This window comes from Petromyzon marinus, unplaced genomic scaffold (genome assembly GCF_048934315.1).
Source record: "Petromyzon marinus isolate PM22_M1 ecotype Great Lakes invasive population unplaced genomic scaffold, UKy_Petmar_22M1.pri1.0 PM_Scaffold_118, whole genome shotgun sequence".
NCBI classification, from domain to species: domain Eukaryota; kingdom Metazoa; phylum Chordata; class Hyperoartia; order Petromyzontiformes; family Petromyzontidae; genus Petromyzon; species Petromyzon marinus.
In genome coordinates this window covers 161,476-177,713 of record NW_027423078.1, presented here as the reverse complement: position 1 = coordinate 177,713, position 16,238 = coordinate 161,476, and the positions used below count along the sequence as shown (strand labels likewise).

The 16,238-nt window shown below is 53.6% G+C and overlaps 1 protein-coding gene across 1 annotated transcript; it reads right to left on the bottom strand.

The window, feature by feature from the left end:
• Positions 1 to 9,152: 9,152 nt before the first annotated feature.
• LOC142922610 (uncharacterized) lies at positions 9,153 to 10,790 on the bottom strand. The gene is made up of 3 exons (XM_076063429.1): positions 10,779 to 10,790; positions 10,134 to 10,313; positions 9,153 to 9,988 (listed from the first exon to the last, which is right to left on the bottom strand). The coding sequence occupies exons 1-3, from the start codon at positions 10,788 to 10,790 to the stop codon at positions 9,167 to 9,169; spliced, it is 1,014 nt and encodes a 337-aa protein (XP_075919544.1). The 3' UTR covers positions 9,153 to 9,166.
• Between the last annotated feature and the right edge of the window lie 5,448 nt (positions 10,791 to 16,238).

Here is a 16,238-nt window from a genome sequence, read left to right as displayed (position 1 = left end):
TACCATGAGAGATTCGTTCATGAGGCTATCCACATATACAAACACGGAAACAATTTCAACCGAGAAGATGGATTCTGGACTTAGCAATGATTGGAAGGATTTGATAAACCATTTCGGGTCTTAATTGATTGTTCACGCTTACCATGAGAGATTCGTTCATGAGGCTATCCACATATACAAACATGGCGACAATTTCAAACCGAGAAGATGGATTCTGGGCTTAGCAATCATTGGAAGGATTTGCTAAACCATTTCGGGTCTTAATTGAGTGTTCACGCTTACCATCAGAGATTCGTTCGTGAGGCTATCCACGTATACAAACACGGAGACAATTTCAACCGAGAACATGGATTCTGGGCTTAACGTTAAAAACAAAACGCCACTTTTTAAAAAAAATTCTTGCTGTGGTTTTCACACCTGATGATGATTGTTGCTTTGTGTTGCAGTAGAAACGTCGTGAGAATTTTATTGTTTTATATTTTTATTATTTTATTGTTTCCCTTCTACGTGGTGGTGACTTTACCGAAAGAACCAAGAATAACAATTTTATTGTTTTACAATAATTTTATTGTTTTATATTTTTATTATTTCATTGTTTCCCTTCTACGTGGTGGTGACTTTACCGAAAGAACCAAGAATAACAATCTTATTGTTTTACAATAATTTATTGTTTTATATTTTTATTATTTCATTGTTTCCCTTCTACGTGGTGGTGACTTTACCGAAAGAACCAAGAATAACAATCTTATTGTTTTACAATAATTTTATTGTTTTAAATTTTATTATTTCATTGTTTCCCTTCTACGTGGTGGTGACTTTACCGGAAGAACCAAGAATATTAAATACCCAGTGAACAGAGAGACACGAGGAGGGGGAGGAGTCACGGGGAAGGGTCAGGGGGCGGAGTCAGGCGGAGGGGGAGGAGTCACGGGGAAGGGTCAGCGGGCGGAGTCAGGCGGAGGGGGAGGAGTCATGGGGAGGGGTCAGGGGGCGGAGTCAGGCGGAGGGGGAAGAGTCACGGGGAAGGGTCAGGGGGCGGAGTCAGGCGGAGGGGGAGGAGTCACGGGGATGGGGAAGTCACTGGGAGGGGTGAAGTCGGGGGGGGGGAGGGAGGGAGCCAGGAGGAGGAGTCACGGGAGGAGTCACGGGGAAGAGTCAGGGGCGGAGTCAGGGGGCGGAGTCAGGTGAAGGGGGAGGAGTCACGGAGAGGAGTCACGGGGAGGAGTTACGGGGAGTGGGAGGAGTTACAGGGAGGGGGAGGGTCACAGCGAGGAGTCAAGGAAAGGGGGAGGAGTTACAGGGATGAGTCAGGGGGAGGAGTTACAGGGAAGAGGGAGAGGAGTTACTGGGAGGAGGGGGAGTCACGGGAAGGGGAGGAGCCAGTAGGGAGGAGTCACGGGAGGGGTCAGTACAGAGGTCAGTACAGAGTTCAGGACAGAGGTCAGGACAGAGGTCAAGCCAGAGGTCCAGGACAGAGGTCAAGACAGAGGTCAGGACAGAGTTCAGGACAGAGGTCAGGACAGAGGTCAAGTCAGAGGTTCAGGACAGAGGTCAAGACAGAGGTCAGGACAGAGGTCAAGACAGAGGTCAGGACAGGGTTCAGGACAGGGGTCAGGACAGAGGTCAGGACAGAGGTCAAGACAGAGGTCAAGACAGAGGTCAGTACAGGGGTCAGGACAGAGTTCAGGACAGAGGTCAGGACAGAGTTCAGGACAGAGGTCAAGACAGAGTTCAGGACAGAGGTCAGGACAGAGTTCAGGACAGAGGTCAGGACAGAGGTCAGGACAGAGGTCAGGACAGAGGTCAAGCCAGAGGTCAGGACAGAGTTCAGGGCAGAGTTCAGGACAGGGGTCAGGACAGAGTTCAGGACAGAGGTCAAGACAGAGTTCAGGACAGAGGTCAGGACAGAGTTCAGGGCAGAGGTCAAGACAGAGTTCAGGACAGAGTTCAGGACAGGGTTCAGGACAGAGGTCAGGACAGAGGTCAAGACAGAGTTCAGGACAGAATTCAGGACAGGGTTCAGGACAGAGGTCAGGACAGAGGTTCAGGACAGAGGTCAAGACAGAGTTCAGGACAGAGTTCAGGACAGGGTTCAGGACAGAGGTCAGGACAGAGGTTCAGGACAGAGGTCAAGACAGAGTTCAGGACAGAGTTCAGGACAGAGTTCAGGACAGAGGTCAGGACAGAGTTCAGGACAGAGTTCAGGACAGGGGTCAGGACAGAGTTCAGGACAGAGTTCAGGACAGAGGTCAAGACAGAGGTCAGTACAGGGTTCAGGACAGAGTTCAGGACAGAGGTTCAGGACAGAGGTCAAGACAGAGTTCAGGACAGAGGTCAGGACAGAGGTCAAGCCAGAGGTCAGGGCAGAGGTCAGGACAGAGGTCAGGACAGAGGTCAAGCCAGAGGTCAGGACAGAGTTCAGGACAGAGGTCAAGACAGAGTTCAGGACAGAGGTTCAAGACAGAGTTCAGGACAGAGTTCAGGACAGAGGTCAGGACAGAGGTCAAGCCAGAGGTTCAGGACAGAGGTCAAGACAGAGTTCAGGACAGAGGTCAAGACAGAGTTCAGGACAGAGGTCAGGACAGGGGTCAAGCCAGAGGTCAGGACAGAGGTCAGGACAGAGTTCAAGCCAGAGGTCAGTACAGGGGTCAGGACAGAGGTCAGGACAGAGTTCAGGACAGAGGTCAAGCTAGAGTTCAGGACAGAGGTCAGGACAGAGTTCAGGACAGAGTTCAAGCCAGAGGTCAGGACAGAGGTCAAGACAGAGTTCAGGACAGAGGTCAGGACAGAGGTCAGGACAGGGTGAGGCAGCGTTCCATAAGTTCCGCTTTGAGACAGCAGGGAGTAGCGCAGGAGGAGGAGGATGATGATGATGCTGATGATGATGGCGGCGGCGATGCAGAAAGAATGTCGGCGTAGACATCTGGGTCCAGGACAAAGGTCAGAAGGGCAGACGGAACCTAGCGGGGAGAGAGGCCCGGGCAACGTGAACCCCACACACACTTACACGCCCTTACACACTTACACTTACACACTTACACTTACACACTTACACGCACACTTACACGCACACACACTTACACACACACTTACACACTCACTTACACGCACACACTTACACACCTTCACACACACAACAACCGCCATTCACCACTAAGTGGCGGTGACGTCACCACGACGCTTGTGCCAGGCTATGTGCACCCTGAGGCCACGTGAAGTGTCGAACGCCCGCTGGCAGGAGGTCACGGGGCAGACCCCGGTGCCACGGGTCGACTGACTGAGATGACTGGCTGGTGCACCACCTGTGCCCCCTACTGTGCCAACCTGCTGTGCTTTAGCCACCCGGCGCTCCGCTCGTTGTTCTGAGCGTCGCTCCTCCGCCCTCCGTTGTTGTTGGAGGGCGACTGCCTCCAACTGCCCAGTAGCATCCTTCACGAGCCTCCTCCACAGAGGCCGATCTTGACACCGCTGGTACCAGTCATCGGCAAGTCCACTCAGCTCCACGTCCTCCTGTACCACATCACTCCATCTCTTCTCTAGCCCGTTCCGCGCCCGCTTAGCCCCCTCAATCCGGCCAAACAAAAGCTGTTTCGGCATGCGGTGGCTGGGCATGCGGGCTACATGACCCAGCCATCGCAGCCTTGCCTGCCGGAGGAGCTCACCGCTGGGACCCTGCCCAGATCTTTCAAGAATTTGTGAGCTCCTCACACAATCCAGTCTGGTTAAACCCAGGATGGATCGTAGGCAAGCCAGCCTAAATGTTTCTAACCGGCGAAGATGTTCCATTAGGGGGGTCCACGTTTCGCAAGCGTAGAGAAGGGAGGGAATGACCGTGGCCGAGAAGACCTGAAGCTTAGTGCGGAGCGACAGACCAGGTAGCTTCCACGCAGCGTTACGCAACCGATGAAAAGATATCGCCGCTCGACTGATTCGGAGTGAGACCTCTGCTGTTAAACTGGAGCCAGTCATAAGCACACTGCCCAGGTATGGGAAACTCTCCACTCTCTCCACAACTGCCCCATCACCGATTGGGAGTTGTGGGGGTGGAGTGTCCGATGGTACAAAATACCCAGGCAGGTGCTTAGTTTTGGTGGGGCTGATGGTAAGGCCCCACCTCTTAGTGGCACGCTCCAGTCTCAGCAGCAGCGTCTCCAATTCCTCCTCTGACTGAGCAGCTATTACCAAATCATCAGCATACATAACGTGGTTGAGCAATAGGGAGCCATCCCTTGACCGCACCCGGGCATCGATTAGCCTCCCATTATATCTGTACCATATGGAGATTCCCCCGGTACAGCTATTGAAGGCTTCACGAATTACGTGGTCAAAATAGATGTTAAATAATGTGGGAGCCAGAGGACATCCCTGTCGCACCCCAAGGTGTACAGGGAATGGCTCTGACTCCCGGCCACGTAGTTTTACCCGGGCCCGCTCACCATCATGAAGGTCCTTAATGATCGTGAGCAGAGGGTCAGGTACTCCAAAAGCACGAAGAACGACCCAGAGCCCAGGCCTACTGATGGTATCATAGGCCTTGACCAGGTCAATAAAGCAGAGATGTAGGTCTTGTTGGAATTCCCAACACCTCTGCTGTAGCAGACGGACAGAAAATATGGCATCTGTGCAGGACCGCCCTTTCCTGAAACCGCATTGGGGCTCCGCAAGCCTCTCCTCAGCGTGCCTGGCTAGGCGATGCTGAATAATCCTTGCCAGGACCTTTCCCGGCACACTGAGGAGTGAGATGCCCCTGTAGTTGTTACAGTCTGTGCGGTCCCCCTTCTTAAAAAGGGGGACCACCAGGGCATCCTTCCAATCCTGCGGAACCCGTCCAGTGGTCCAGACTGTTGTTATGATGTCATATAGGGCAGTCTGTGCACAAACGCCACCCTCCCTCAGCATTTCACTTGGGAGATCATCTCTGCCCGCTGCCTTTCCTGGTCTCAGACTCCGGATCGCCTTCAATACTTCCTCAGCAGATGGCACCTCAGCCAGCCACTCGCAGGGGGTGACTTCTTCCAATATTTGAGGCACCGCAGCCTCAGCAGGGTCATCCTCACTTTGTGCCACGTTGTTTTCCTGGCTGAGGGATTTTCCCTCCCCCAGGACCTCACAGAAATGCTCAGCAAATCTGCGAACCTGTTCCTGGGGGTCGGAGATTGGATCACCGTTTTTTCCCCTAATGATGGTAATAGGTGTGGCGCTGCAGGTTACTTTTTTGATGGCGTTAAATAGAGATTTGTGATCACGGGCCACTGAGGCAGACTCCATCTCCTCAGCAACCCGCGACCACCACCCATCCTTGAGCGCCTCACGGCTCTCCGAACCTCCGAGCGAAGGGTGCGGTAAGCCTCCGCATTCTCTGACGTGGGATTCTGTAGCCGATGAGAGTGGGCCTGTCGCTTTTTCTCAGCCAGCTTGAACACCTCCTCTGTCAGCCAGGGTCCATGGGGAGGTCTAGACCGCGTACCCAAAGCAGCCATTGCAGCTGCATGAGTCACAGTCCTAAACCTTGCCCATTTACCCTCGACATCAGGAGGAGTCGGGGACGATGCCAATCCCAGCCGCAAGCGATGATGAAATTCTCGCTTGCAACTTTCATCAGATAACTGAGACCAGGCCACCTTAGGTAGGAATGGGGTCCTGGGTGTACACCCACCACCAGAGTGGAAGAATGGCAGGCACATCTTACAAATGACAAGTCGATGGTCAGTGGGCAGATCAGCTCCACGGTAGGTCCTGGTGTCAAGGACATGGGCTCGCATCCGCTGGTCCGTCACTATGCAGTCCAGCAGATGTTCTTGCTTAGACCCGGCATGCATCCATGATGTTGTGTGGATGCGCCGATGCCAGAACAGCGTGTTGGTAATTACAAGCCCATGGGCTGCACAAAAATCTAGGAGCCTCCTACCGTTGTTATTGAGCTGATCTGGCCCATGCCTTCCAATCACTCCAGACCAGGTGCCAGCATCATGACCAACTCGGGTATTGAAGTCACCCAACAAGTTGACTCTATCCCGAGGGGCCACTTTAGCCAGCACCTGTGACAGGAGGTCATAGAAGGCATCTGATTCATCGGCCTTGCCTGCATCCCTCCAAGGATGTTCATCTTCAGTGGGGGCATAAGTAACCACGACCACCACTCCTCGCCTCCGGTTGATGGAAAGGCGAGCCCAAAGTAGCCTGGGGCTTACAGCTTCCCACACCTCATCGCCACGCTCCCACACCCCCTTCATACTTTTGTTCAAAACAAGAGCCACACCCTGTTGTTTGGCAGTCTGCTGCCCCGAGTAGAGGACTGTCCACCCCTCATGGTGGCAGGAGCCAGAACCGGTCCACCGGACCTCCTGAATGCCGCATAGATCCAGGCGGTACCGGTCCAGCTCCCGACAGAGGAGTGGCAGCCTCTCCTCTGCAGTGAGCGTTCGAACATTCCACGTGGCCACACGAAGTGGCTTTTCGTTGTTTCTGGAGGAGCCCCGAGGGTAGAGATTCAATCTCCTGGCTCCGCCAATTGGGGTTTGGCCAGGAGACGTCATAGACGCCTGTCCCCCCGGATTCTCCGGCACAAGCTTATTAGTTAGATATTTTAGACGTGGTTTAGTGGTAACTTATTGAAGGTGGAGGGGTTACCAGCCCCTCGCACCCGTCCGGAGCCCCCGTTTAGCCACTGTGGTGGTCACAGACGCCATGAGGGGAGGTGCCAATCGGAATTGGATCTCCCCCCACAGCACTGTCCACGACAGCGTTGCCCGTCCGGCACCGCGGTGGGGTAGGGGGTTGTTTTGTGACACACACACCCACACTTACACCCACACTTACACCCACACTTACACCCACACCCACACACACACAGTGACACCCACACTTACACCCACACTTACACCCACACACACACCCATATTTACACCCCCACTTACACCCACACACACACAGAAACTTACATACACAGAAACTTACACCCACACTTACACCCACACTTACACCCACACACACACACTTACACCCACACTTACACCCACACTTACACCCACACTTACACCCACACACACACCCACACTTACACTCACACTTATACCCAGACTTACACCCACACTTACACCCACAATTACACCCACACTTATACCCACACACCCACACACACACAGTGACACCCACACTTACACCCACACTTACACCCACACTTACACCCACACTTACACCCACACTTACACCCACACGGACACCGTGAACTCCACCCAGGTGAGTGGGTGGGTGGTGAGTGGTGAATGGTGATGGGGTGAGTGGTGAGGGGGTGAGCGGTGAGTGGGTGAGTGGTGAGTGAGTGGGTGGGTGAGTGAGTGGGTGAGTGGTGAGTGAGTGAGTGGGTGGGTGGGTGAGTGAGTGGGTGAGCGGTGAGTGAGTGAGCGGGTGAGTGGTGAGTGAGTGAGTGAGTGGGTGAGTGAGTGGGTGAGTGAGTGGGTGAGTGAGTGGTGAGTGGGTGGGTGAGTGAGTGAGTGAGTGGGTGAGTGGTGAGCAGGTGAGTGAGTGGTGAGCAGGTGAGTGGGTGAGTGGTGAGTGAGTGAGTGGGTGAGCGGGTGAGTGAGTGGGTGAGTGAGTGAGTGAGTGGGTGAGTGGTGAGCGGGTGAGTGGTGAGTGAGTGGGTGAGTGGTGAGCGGGTGAGTGGGTGAGTGGTGAGCGGGTGAGTGAGTGAGTGGGTGAGTGAGTGGGTGGGTGAGTGGGTGAGTGAGTGAGCGGATGAGTGGGTGAGTGAGTGAGTGGTGAGCGGGTGAGTGGGTGAGTGAGTGAGCGGATGAGTGGGTGAGTGAGTGAGTGGGTGAGTGAGTGGGTGAGTGAGTGAGTGGGTGAGTGGGTGAGCGGGTGAGCGAGTGAGTGAGTGAGTGAGTGGGTGAGTGGTGAGCGGTGAGTTGTCCGCTCACCAGTCCTGTGCGGGAGAGTGGGTGAGTAGTGAGTGAGTGAGTGGTGAGCGGGTGAGTGAGCGGGTGAGTGGGTGAGCGAGTCAGCGAGCGAGCGGGCGAGTGGTGAGTGGGTGAGTGAGTGGTGAGTGAGTGGTGAGTGAGTGAGTGAGTGGGTGAGTGAGTGAGTGAGCGGGTGAGTGGGTGAGTGAGCGAGCGAGCGAGTGGGTGAGTAGTGAGCGAGTGGGTGGGTGAGTGAGTGAGTGGGTGGGTGAGTGGGTGGGTGGGTGGGTGGGCGAGTGGTGAGTGGTGAGCGGGTGAGTGGGTGGGTGAGTGAGTGAGTGGTGAGCGAGCGAGCGGGCGAGTGGTGAGCGGTGAGTTGTCCGCTCACCAGGCCTGTGCGGGACAGTGAGTGAGTGGGTGGGTGGGCGAGTGGTGAGTGGTGAGCGGGTGAGTGAGTGGGTGAGTGAGTGAGTGAGTGGTGAGTGGGTGAGTGAGTGAGTGGGTGAGTGAGTGAGTGAGTGAGCGAGCGAGGGGGCGAGTGGTGAGTGGTGAGTGAGTGAGTGGTGAGTGGTGAGCAGGTGAGTTGTCCGCTCACCAGTCCTGTGCGGGAGAGTGGGTGAGTGGTGAGTGAGTGAGTGGGTGGGTGGGTGGGTGAGTGAGTGAGTGAGTGGGCGAGTGGTGAGCGAGTGAGTGAGTGGGCGAGTGGTGAGCGGTGAGTGGTGAGTGAGTGAGCGAGCGGGTGAGTGGTGAGTGGTGAGCGGTGAGTTGTCCGCTCACCAGTCCTGTGCGGGACAGTGGGTGAGTGAGTGGTGAGTGAGTGAGTGGGTGAGTGAGTGAGTGAGTGAGCGAGCGGGTGAGTGGTGAGCGAGTGAGTGGTGAGTGGTGAGCTGGTGAGTTGTCCGCTCACCAGTCCTGTGCGGGACAGTGGGGTGTCTTGGTCGTTGGGAAGGGAATTCCCACGGGGTCCCAGCAGTGAAAATGGGAGCCACTGCTGAGCCAGACAATCTCGCACAAAGTCGTAGACCCTGCAGACTGCCTCAGTCACGCCAAACGTACCTGTACACACACACACACACAGTGACACACACAGTGACACACACACAGTGACACACACACAGTGACACACACACACAGTGATACACACACACACACAGTCACACACAGTGGAAATGGGAGCCACTGCTGAGCCAGACAATCTCGCACAAAGTCGTAGACCCTGCAGACTGCCTCAGTCACGCCAAAGGTACCTGTACACACAGTGACACACACAGTCACACACAGTGACACACACACACACAGTGATACACACACACACACAGTGACACACAGTGACACACACACACACAGTGACAGTGACACACACAGTGACACACATACACACAGTGACACACACAGTGACACACACACACAGTGATACACAAAGTGATACACACACAGTGACACACACACACAGTGACACACACACACAGTGATACACACACAGTGACACACACACACAGTGATACACACACAGTGACACACACACAGTGACACACACACAGTGACACACACAGTGACACACACACAGTGACACACACAGTCACACACACACAGTCACACACACAGTGACACACACAGTCACACACACACACACAGCGACTGACTGAGTGAGTGACTGAGTGAGTGACTGAGTGAGTAACTGACTGAGTGAGTGAGTGACTGACTGACTGAGTGACTGAGTGACTGACGAGTGAGTGACTGAGAGACTGAGTGACTGACTGAGTGACTGAGTGACTGACTGAGTAACTGAGTGACTGACTCACTGACTGAGTGACTGAGTGACTGACTAAGTGACTGAGTGACTGACTGAGTAACTGAGTGACTGACTCACTGACTGAGTGACTGAGTGACTGACTGAGTGAGTGACTGAGTGACTGACTGAGTGACTGACTGAGTGACTGACTGACTGAGTGACTGAGTAACTGAGTGACTGAGTGAGTAAGAGACTGACTGACTGAGTAACTGAGTGACTGAGTGACTGAGTGAGTGACTGAGTGAGTGATTGACTGAGTGAGTAAGAGACTGACTGAGTGACTGAGTGAGTAACTGAGTGACTGAGTGACTGAGTGAGTGACTGAGTGAGTGACTGAGTGACTGAGTGAGTGACTGAGTAACTGAGTGACTGAGTGAGTAACTGAGTGAGTGAATAACTGAGTGACTGACTGACTGAGTGACTGACTAAGTGACTGACTGAGTGACATGACTGACTAACTGAGTGACTGAGTGAGTAAGAGACTGACTGAGTGACTGACTGAGTGAGTGACTGAGTGACTGACTGAGTGACTGACTGACTGAGTGACTGAGTGACTGAGTGAGTGACTGACTGAGTGACTGACTGACTGACTGAGTGACTGAGTGACTGACTGAGTGACTGAGTGACTAACTGAGTGACTGAGTGACTGAGTGAGTGACTGAGTGAGTGACTGAGTGACTGAGTGACTGACTGAGTGACTTAGTGAGTGACTGAGTGAGTAACTGAGTGACTGAGTAACTGACTGAGTGACTGACTGAGTGACTGACTGAGTGACTGAGTGACTGAGTGACTAACTGAGTGACTAACTGACTGAGTGAGTGACTGAGTGACTGAGTGACTGAGTGAGTGACTGAGTGACTGAGTGAGTGACTGAGTGACTGAGTGACTAAGTGAGTGACTGAGTGAGTGACTGAGTGACTGACTGACTGAGTGACTGAGTGACTGAGTGACTAACTGAGTGACTGAATGACTGACTGAGTGACTGAGTGACTGACTGAGTGACTGAGTGACTGAGTGACTGACTGACTGACTGAGTGACTGAGTGAGTGACTGACTGAGTGACTGAGTGACTAGTCACCCTGAAGCAGGACCCCGTCTGGCATGCGAACCCGCAGCAGGCAGTAGAGGTACTGGTGGGGTGGACACTCCAAGTCGTTCTCTCGTTCTGAGTCACTGCCTGAGTGACTGCCTGAGTGACTAAGTGAGTGACTGAGTGACTGACTGAGTGACTGAGTGACTGAGTGAGTGACTGAGTGACTGACTGACTAAGTGAGTGAGTAACTGAGTGACTGACTGAGTGACTGAATGAGTGACTGAGTGAGTGACTGACTGACTGAGTGACTGAGTGACTGACTGAGTGACTGAGTGACTGAGTGAGTGACTGAGTGACTGACTGACTGAGTGACTGAGTGATTGACTGAGTAACTGACTGAGTGACTGAGTGACTGACTGAGTGACTGAGTGAGTGACTAACTGACTGACTGAGTGAGTGACTAAGTGAGTGACTGAGTGACTGAGTGAGTGACTGAGTGAGTGACTGAGTGACTGAGTGAGTGACTGAGTGAGTGACTGAGTGAGTGACTAAGTAACTGACTAAGTGACTAAGTGAGTGACTGAGTGAGTGAGTGACTGACTGACTAAGTGACTGAGTGACTGAGTGAGTGACTGACTGAGTGAGTGACTAACTGAGTGACTGACTGACTGAGTGAGTGACTAACTGAGTGACTGACTGAGTAACTGACTGAGTGACTGACTGACTGAGTGACTGACTGAGTGACTGACTGAGTAACTGAGTGACTGACTAACTGAGTGAGTAAGAGACTGACTGAGTGACTGAGTGACTGAGTGAGTGACTGAGTGAGTGACTGAGTGACTGAGTGAGTGACTGACTGAGTGACTGAGTGACTGAGTGACTAGTCACCCTGCAGCAGGACCCCGTCTGGCATGCGAACCCGCAGCAGGCAGTAGAGGTACTGGCGGGGTGGACACTCCAAGTCGTTCTCTCGTTCTGAGTCACTGCCTGAGTGACTGAGTGAGTGGCTAACTGACTAACTGAGTGAGTGACTGAGTGACTGACTGACTGACTGAGTGACTGAGTGACTGACTGAGTGAGTGACTGAGTGACTGACTGAGTGACTGAGTGACTGACTGAGTGACTGAGTGACTGACTGAGTGACTGACTGAGTGACTGAGTGACTGACTGAGTGACTGACTGAGTGACTGAGTGACTGACTGAGTGACTGAGTGACTGACTGAGTGACTGAGTGACTGAGTGACTGAGTGAGTGACTGAGTGACTGAGTGAGTGACTAACTGAGTGAGTAAGAGACTGACTGAGTGACTACGTGACTGAGTGACTGAGTGACTGACTGAGTGAGTGACTGAGTGAGTGACTGAGTGACTGAGTGACTGAGTGAGTGACTGAGTGACTGAGTGAGTGACTGAGTGACTGAGTGAGTGACTGAGTGACTGAGTGACTGAGTGAGTGACTGAGTGACTGAATGACTAACTGACTGAGTGAGTGACTGAGTGAGTGACTGAGTGACTGAGTGAGTGACTGAGTGACTGAATGACTAACTGACTGAGTGAGTGACTGAGTGACTGACTGAGTGACTGAGTGACTAGTCACCCTGCAGCAGGACCCCGTCTGGCATGCGAACTCGCAGCAGGCAGTAGTGGTACTGGTGGGGTGGACACTCCAAGTCGTTCTCTCGTTCTGAGTGACTGACTGAGTGACTAAGTGAGTGACTGAGTGAGTGACTGAGTAAGTAACTAAGTGAGTAACTGAGTGCATGACTGAGTGACTGAGTGACTGACTGAGTAACTGAGTGACTAAATGAGTGACTGAGTGACTGAGTGAGTAACTGAGTGAGTGAATAACTGAGTGACTGACTGACTGAGTGACTGACTAAGTGACTGACTGAGTGACTGAGTGAGTGACTGAGTGAGTGACTGAGTGAGTGACTGACTGAGTGACTAAGTGAGTGACTGAGTGACTGAGTGACTGAGTGACTGACTGACTGAGTGACTGACTGACTGAGTGACTGAGTGACTGACTGACTGAGTGACTGAGTGAGTGAGTGAGTGACTGAGTGAGTGACTGAGTGAGTGACTGAGTGACTGAGTGACTGAGTGAGTGAGTGACTGAGTGACTGAGTGACTAACTGAGTGACTAACTGACTGAGTGAGTGACTGAGTGACTGAGTGACTAGTCACCCTGCAGCAGGACCCCGTCTGGCATGCGAACCCGCAGCAGGCAGTAGAGGTACTGGTGGGGTGGACGCTCCAAGTCGTTCTCTCGTTCTGAGTCACTGCCTGGGTGACTGACTGAGTGACTGACTGAGTGACTGACTAAGTCACTGAGTGACTGACTGAGTGACTGACTGAGTGACTGAGTGAGTGACTGAGTGAGTGACTGAGTGACTGAGTGACTGACTGAGTGACTGACTGAGTGAGTGACTAAGTGACTAAGTGAGTAACTAAGTGACTGAGTGACTGAGTGAGTGACTGAGTGAGTGACTAACTGACTGACTGAGTGAGTGACTGAGTGACTGAGTGAGTGACTGAGTGACTGACTGAGTGACTGAGTGACTAGTCACCCTGCAGCAGGACCCCGTCTGGCATGCGAACTCGCAGCAGGCAGTAGAGGTACTGGCGGGGTGGACGCTCCAAGTCGTTCTCTCGTTCTGAGTCACTCCTGAGTGACTAAGTGAGTGACTGAGTGACTGACTGAGTGACTGAGTGAGTGACTGAGTGAGTGACTGAGTGACTGAGTGAGTGACTGAGTGACTGAGTGACTAGTCACCCTGCAGCAGGACCCCGTCTGGCATGCGAACTCGCAGCAGGCAGTAGAGGTACTGGCGGGGTGGACGCTCCAAGTCGTTCTCTCGTTCTGAGTCACTGCCTGAGTGACTGACTGAGTGACTGAGTGACTGACTGAGTGACTGAGTGAGTGAGTGAGTGACTGAGTGAGTGACTGAGTGACTGACTGACTGAGTGACTGAGTGACTGAGTGAGTGACTGAGTGACTGAGTGACTGACTGAGTGACTGAGTGACTGAGTGAGTGACTGAGTCACTGCCTGAGTGACTGAGTGAGTGAGTGACTGACTGAGTGACTGAGTGAGTGACTAACTGAGTGACTGAGTGACTGACTGAGTGACTGAGTGACTAGTCACCCTGCAGCAGGACCCCGTCTGGCATGCGAACTCGCAGCAGGCAGTAGAGGTACTGGCGGGGTGGACGCTCCAAGTCGTTCTCTCGTTCTGAGTCACTGCCTGAGTGACTAACTGAGTGACTGAGTGACTGAGTGAGTGACTAAGTGAGTGACTGACTGAGTGACTGAGTGAGTGACTGAGTGAGTGACTGAGTGACTGACTGAGTGACTGAGTGACTGACTGAGTGACTGAGTGACTGAGTGACTAAGTGAGTGACTGAGTGACTAACTGAGTGAGTGACTGAGTGACTGAGTGAGTGACTGAGTGACTGAGTGACTGAGTGACTAGTCACCCTGCAGCAGGACCCCGTCTGGCATGCGAACTCGCAGCAGGCAGTAGAGGTACTGGCGGGGTGGACGCTCCAAGTCGTTCTCTCGTTCCCGCATAGCTCTCGTGCGGAGCACGGATGCCTTCTCAACATCCTGGGTCCTACCGAGTCACCCGCACAGTCACCCGCACAGTCAGTCACTCACTCAACCAGTCACTCACTCAGTCAGTCACTCACTCAGTCAGTCACTAACTCAGTCACTCACTCAGTCACTCACTCACTCACTCACAAAGTCACCCGCACAGTCACCTGCTCACTCAGTCACTCACTCAATCAGTCACTCAGTAACTCAGTCACCCACAAAGTCACCCGCACAGTCACCCGCAAATTCACCCACTCACTCAGTCACTCACTCACTCACTCAGTCACTCACAAAGTCACCCACACAGTCACCCGCTCACTCAGTCAGTCACTCAATCAGTCACTCAGTCAGTCACTCACTCACTCACTCAGTCACTCACCCACTCACTCAGTCACTCACCCACTCACTCAGTCACCCGCACAGTCACTCACTCAGTCACTCAATGAGTCAGTAACTCACTCTACTCACTCAGTCAGTCACTCACTCACTCAGTCACTCACTCAGTCACTCACTCACTCAGTCAGTCAGTCAGTCACTCACTCACTCGGTCACTCAGTCACCCAACCAGCCACCCACTCAGTCACTCAGTCACATACTCAGTCACCCACTCGGTCACTCAGTCACCTACTCAGTCACCCACTCGGTCACTCAGTCACCCACTCAGTCACCCACTCACTCAGTCAGTCACTCACTCAGTCACTCACTCAGTAACTCACTCAGTCACTCACTCACTCATTCACTCGCTCACTCACCCATACAGTCACTCAGTCACTCGCTCAGTCAGTCAGTCACTCACTCACTCAGTCACCCACTCGGTCACTCAGTCACCTACTCAGTTACCCGCTCAGTCACTCAGTCACCCATTCCGTCACCCGCTCAGTCACTCAGTCACTCACTCAGTCACCCGCTCAATCACCCACTCGGTCACTCAGTCACCCACCCAGCCACCCACTCAGTCACTCAGTCACCCACTCAGTCACCCACTCAGTCACTCAGTCACCCACTCAGTCACCCACTCGGTCATTCAGTCACCCACTGAGTCACCCACTCAGTTACTCAGTCGCCCACTCGGTCACTCAGTCACCCACTTAGTCACTCATTCACCCACTCAGTCACCCACTCGGTCACTCAGTCATCCACTCACTCACTCAGTCACACGCTCAGTCACCCACTCGGTCACTCAGTCACCCACCCAGCCACGCACCCAGTAACCAACCCAGCCACCCACCCAGACACCCACCCAGCCACCCACTCATTCACCCACCCTGCCACCCACTCAGTCACCCACGCAGTCACTCAGTCACCCACCCAGCCACCCACCCACTCAGTCACTCAGTCACCCACTCAGACACCCACCTAGCCACTCAACCAGTCACCAACCCAGCCACCCACTCAAGTCACCCACCCAGCCACCCACTCATTCACTTACCCAGCCACCCACTCAGTCACCCGCTCAGTCACTCAGTCACCCACCCAGTCACCCACCCAGCCACCCACCCAGCCACCCACCCAGCCACCCACTCAGTCACCCACTCGGTCACTCAGTCACCCACTCAGTCACCCACTCGGTCACTCAGTCACCCACTCAGTCACTCAGTCACCCACTTGGTCACTCAGTCACCCACTCAGTCACTCAGTCACCCACTCAGTCACCCACTCGGTCACTCAGTCACCCACTCAGTCACTCAGTCACCCACTCAGTCACCCACTGAGTCACCCACTCAGTTACTCAGTCGGCCACTCAGTCACCCACTCGGTCACCCACCCAGCCACGCACCCAGTAACCAACCCAGCCACCCACCCAGCCACCCACCCAGCCACCCACTCATTCACCCACTCAGTCACCCACTCAGTCAATCAGTCACCCACCCAGCCACCCACCCACTCAGTCACTCAGTCACCCACTCAGACACCCACCTAGCCACTC

Excerpts from the sequence above, each read along its gene's own strand:
- LOC142922610 (XM_076063429.1), bottom strand. Across the intron at positions 9,989-10,133 it reads TCACTCAGTTAGTCAGTCAT|TCACTCAGTTACTCACTCAG; the intron begins GTCACTCAGTCA and ends TCAGTCACTCAG.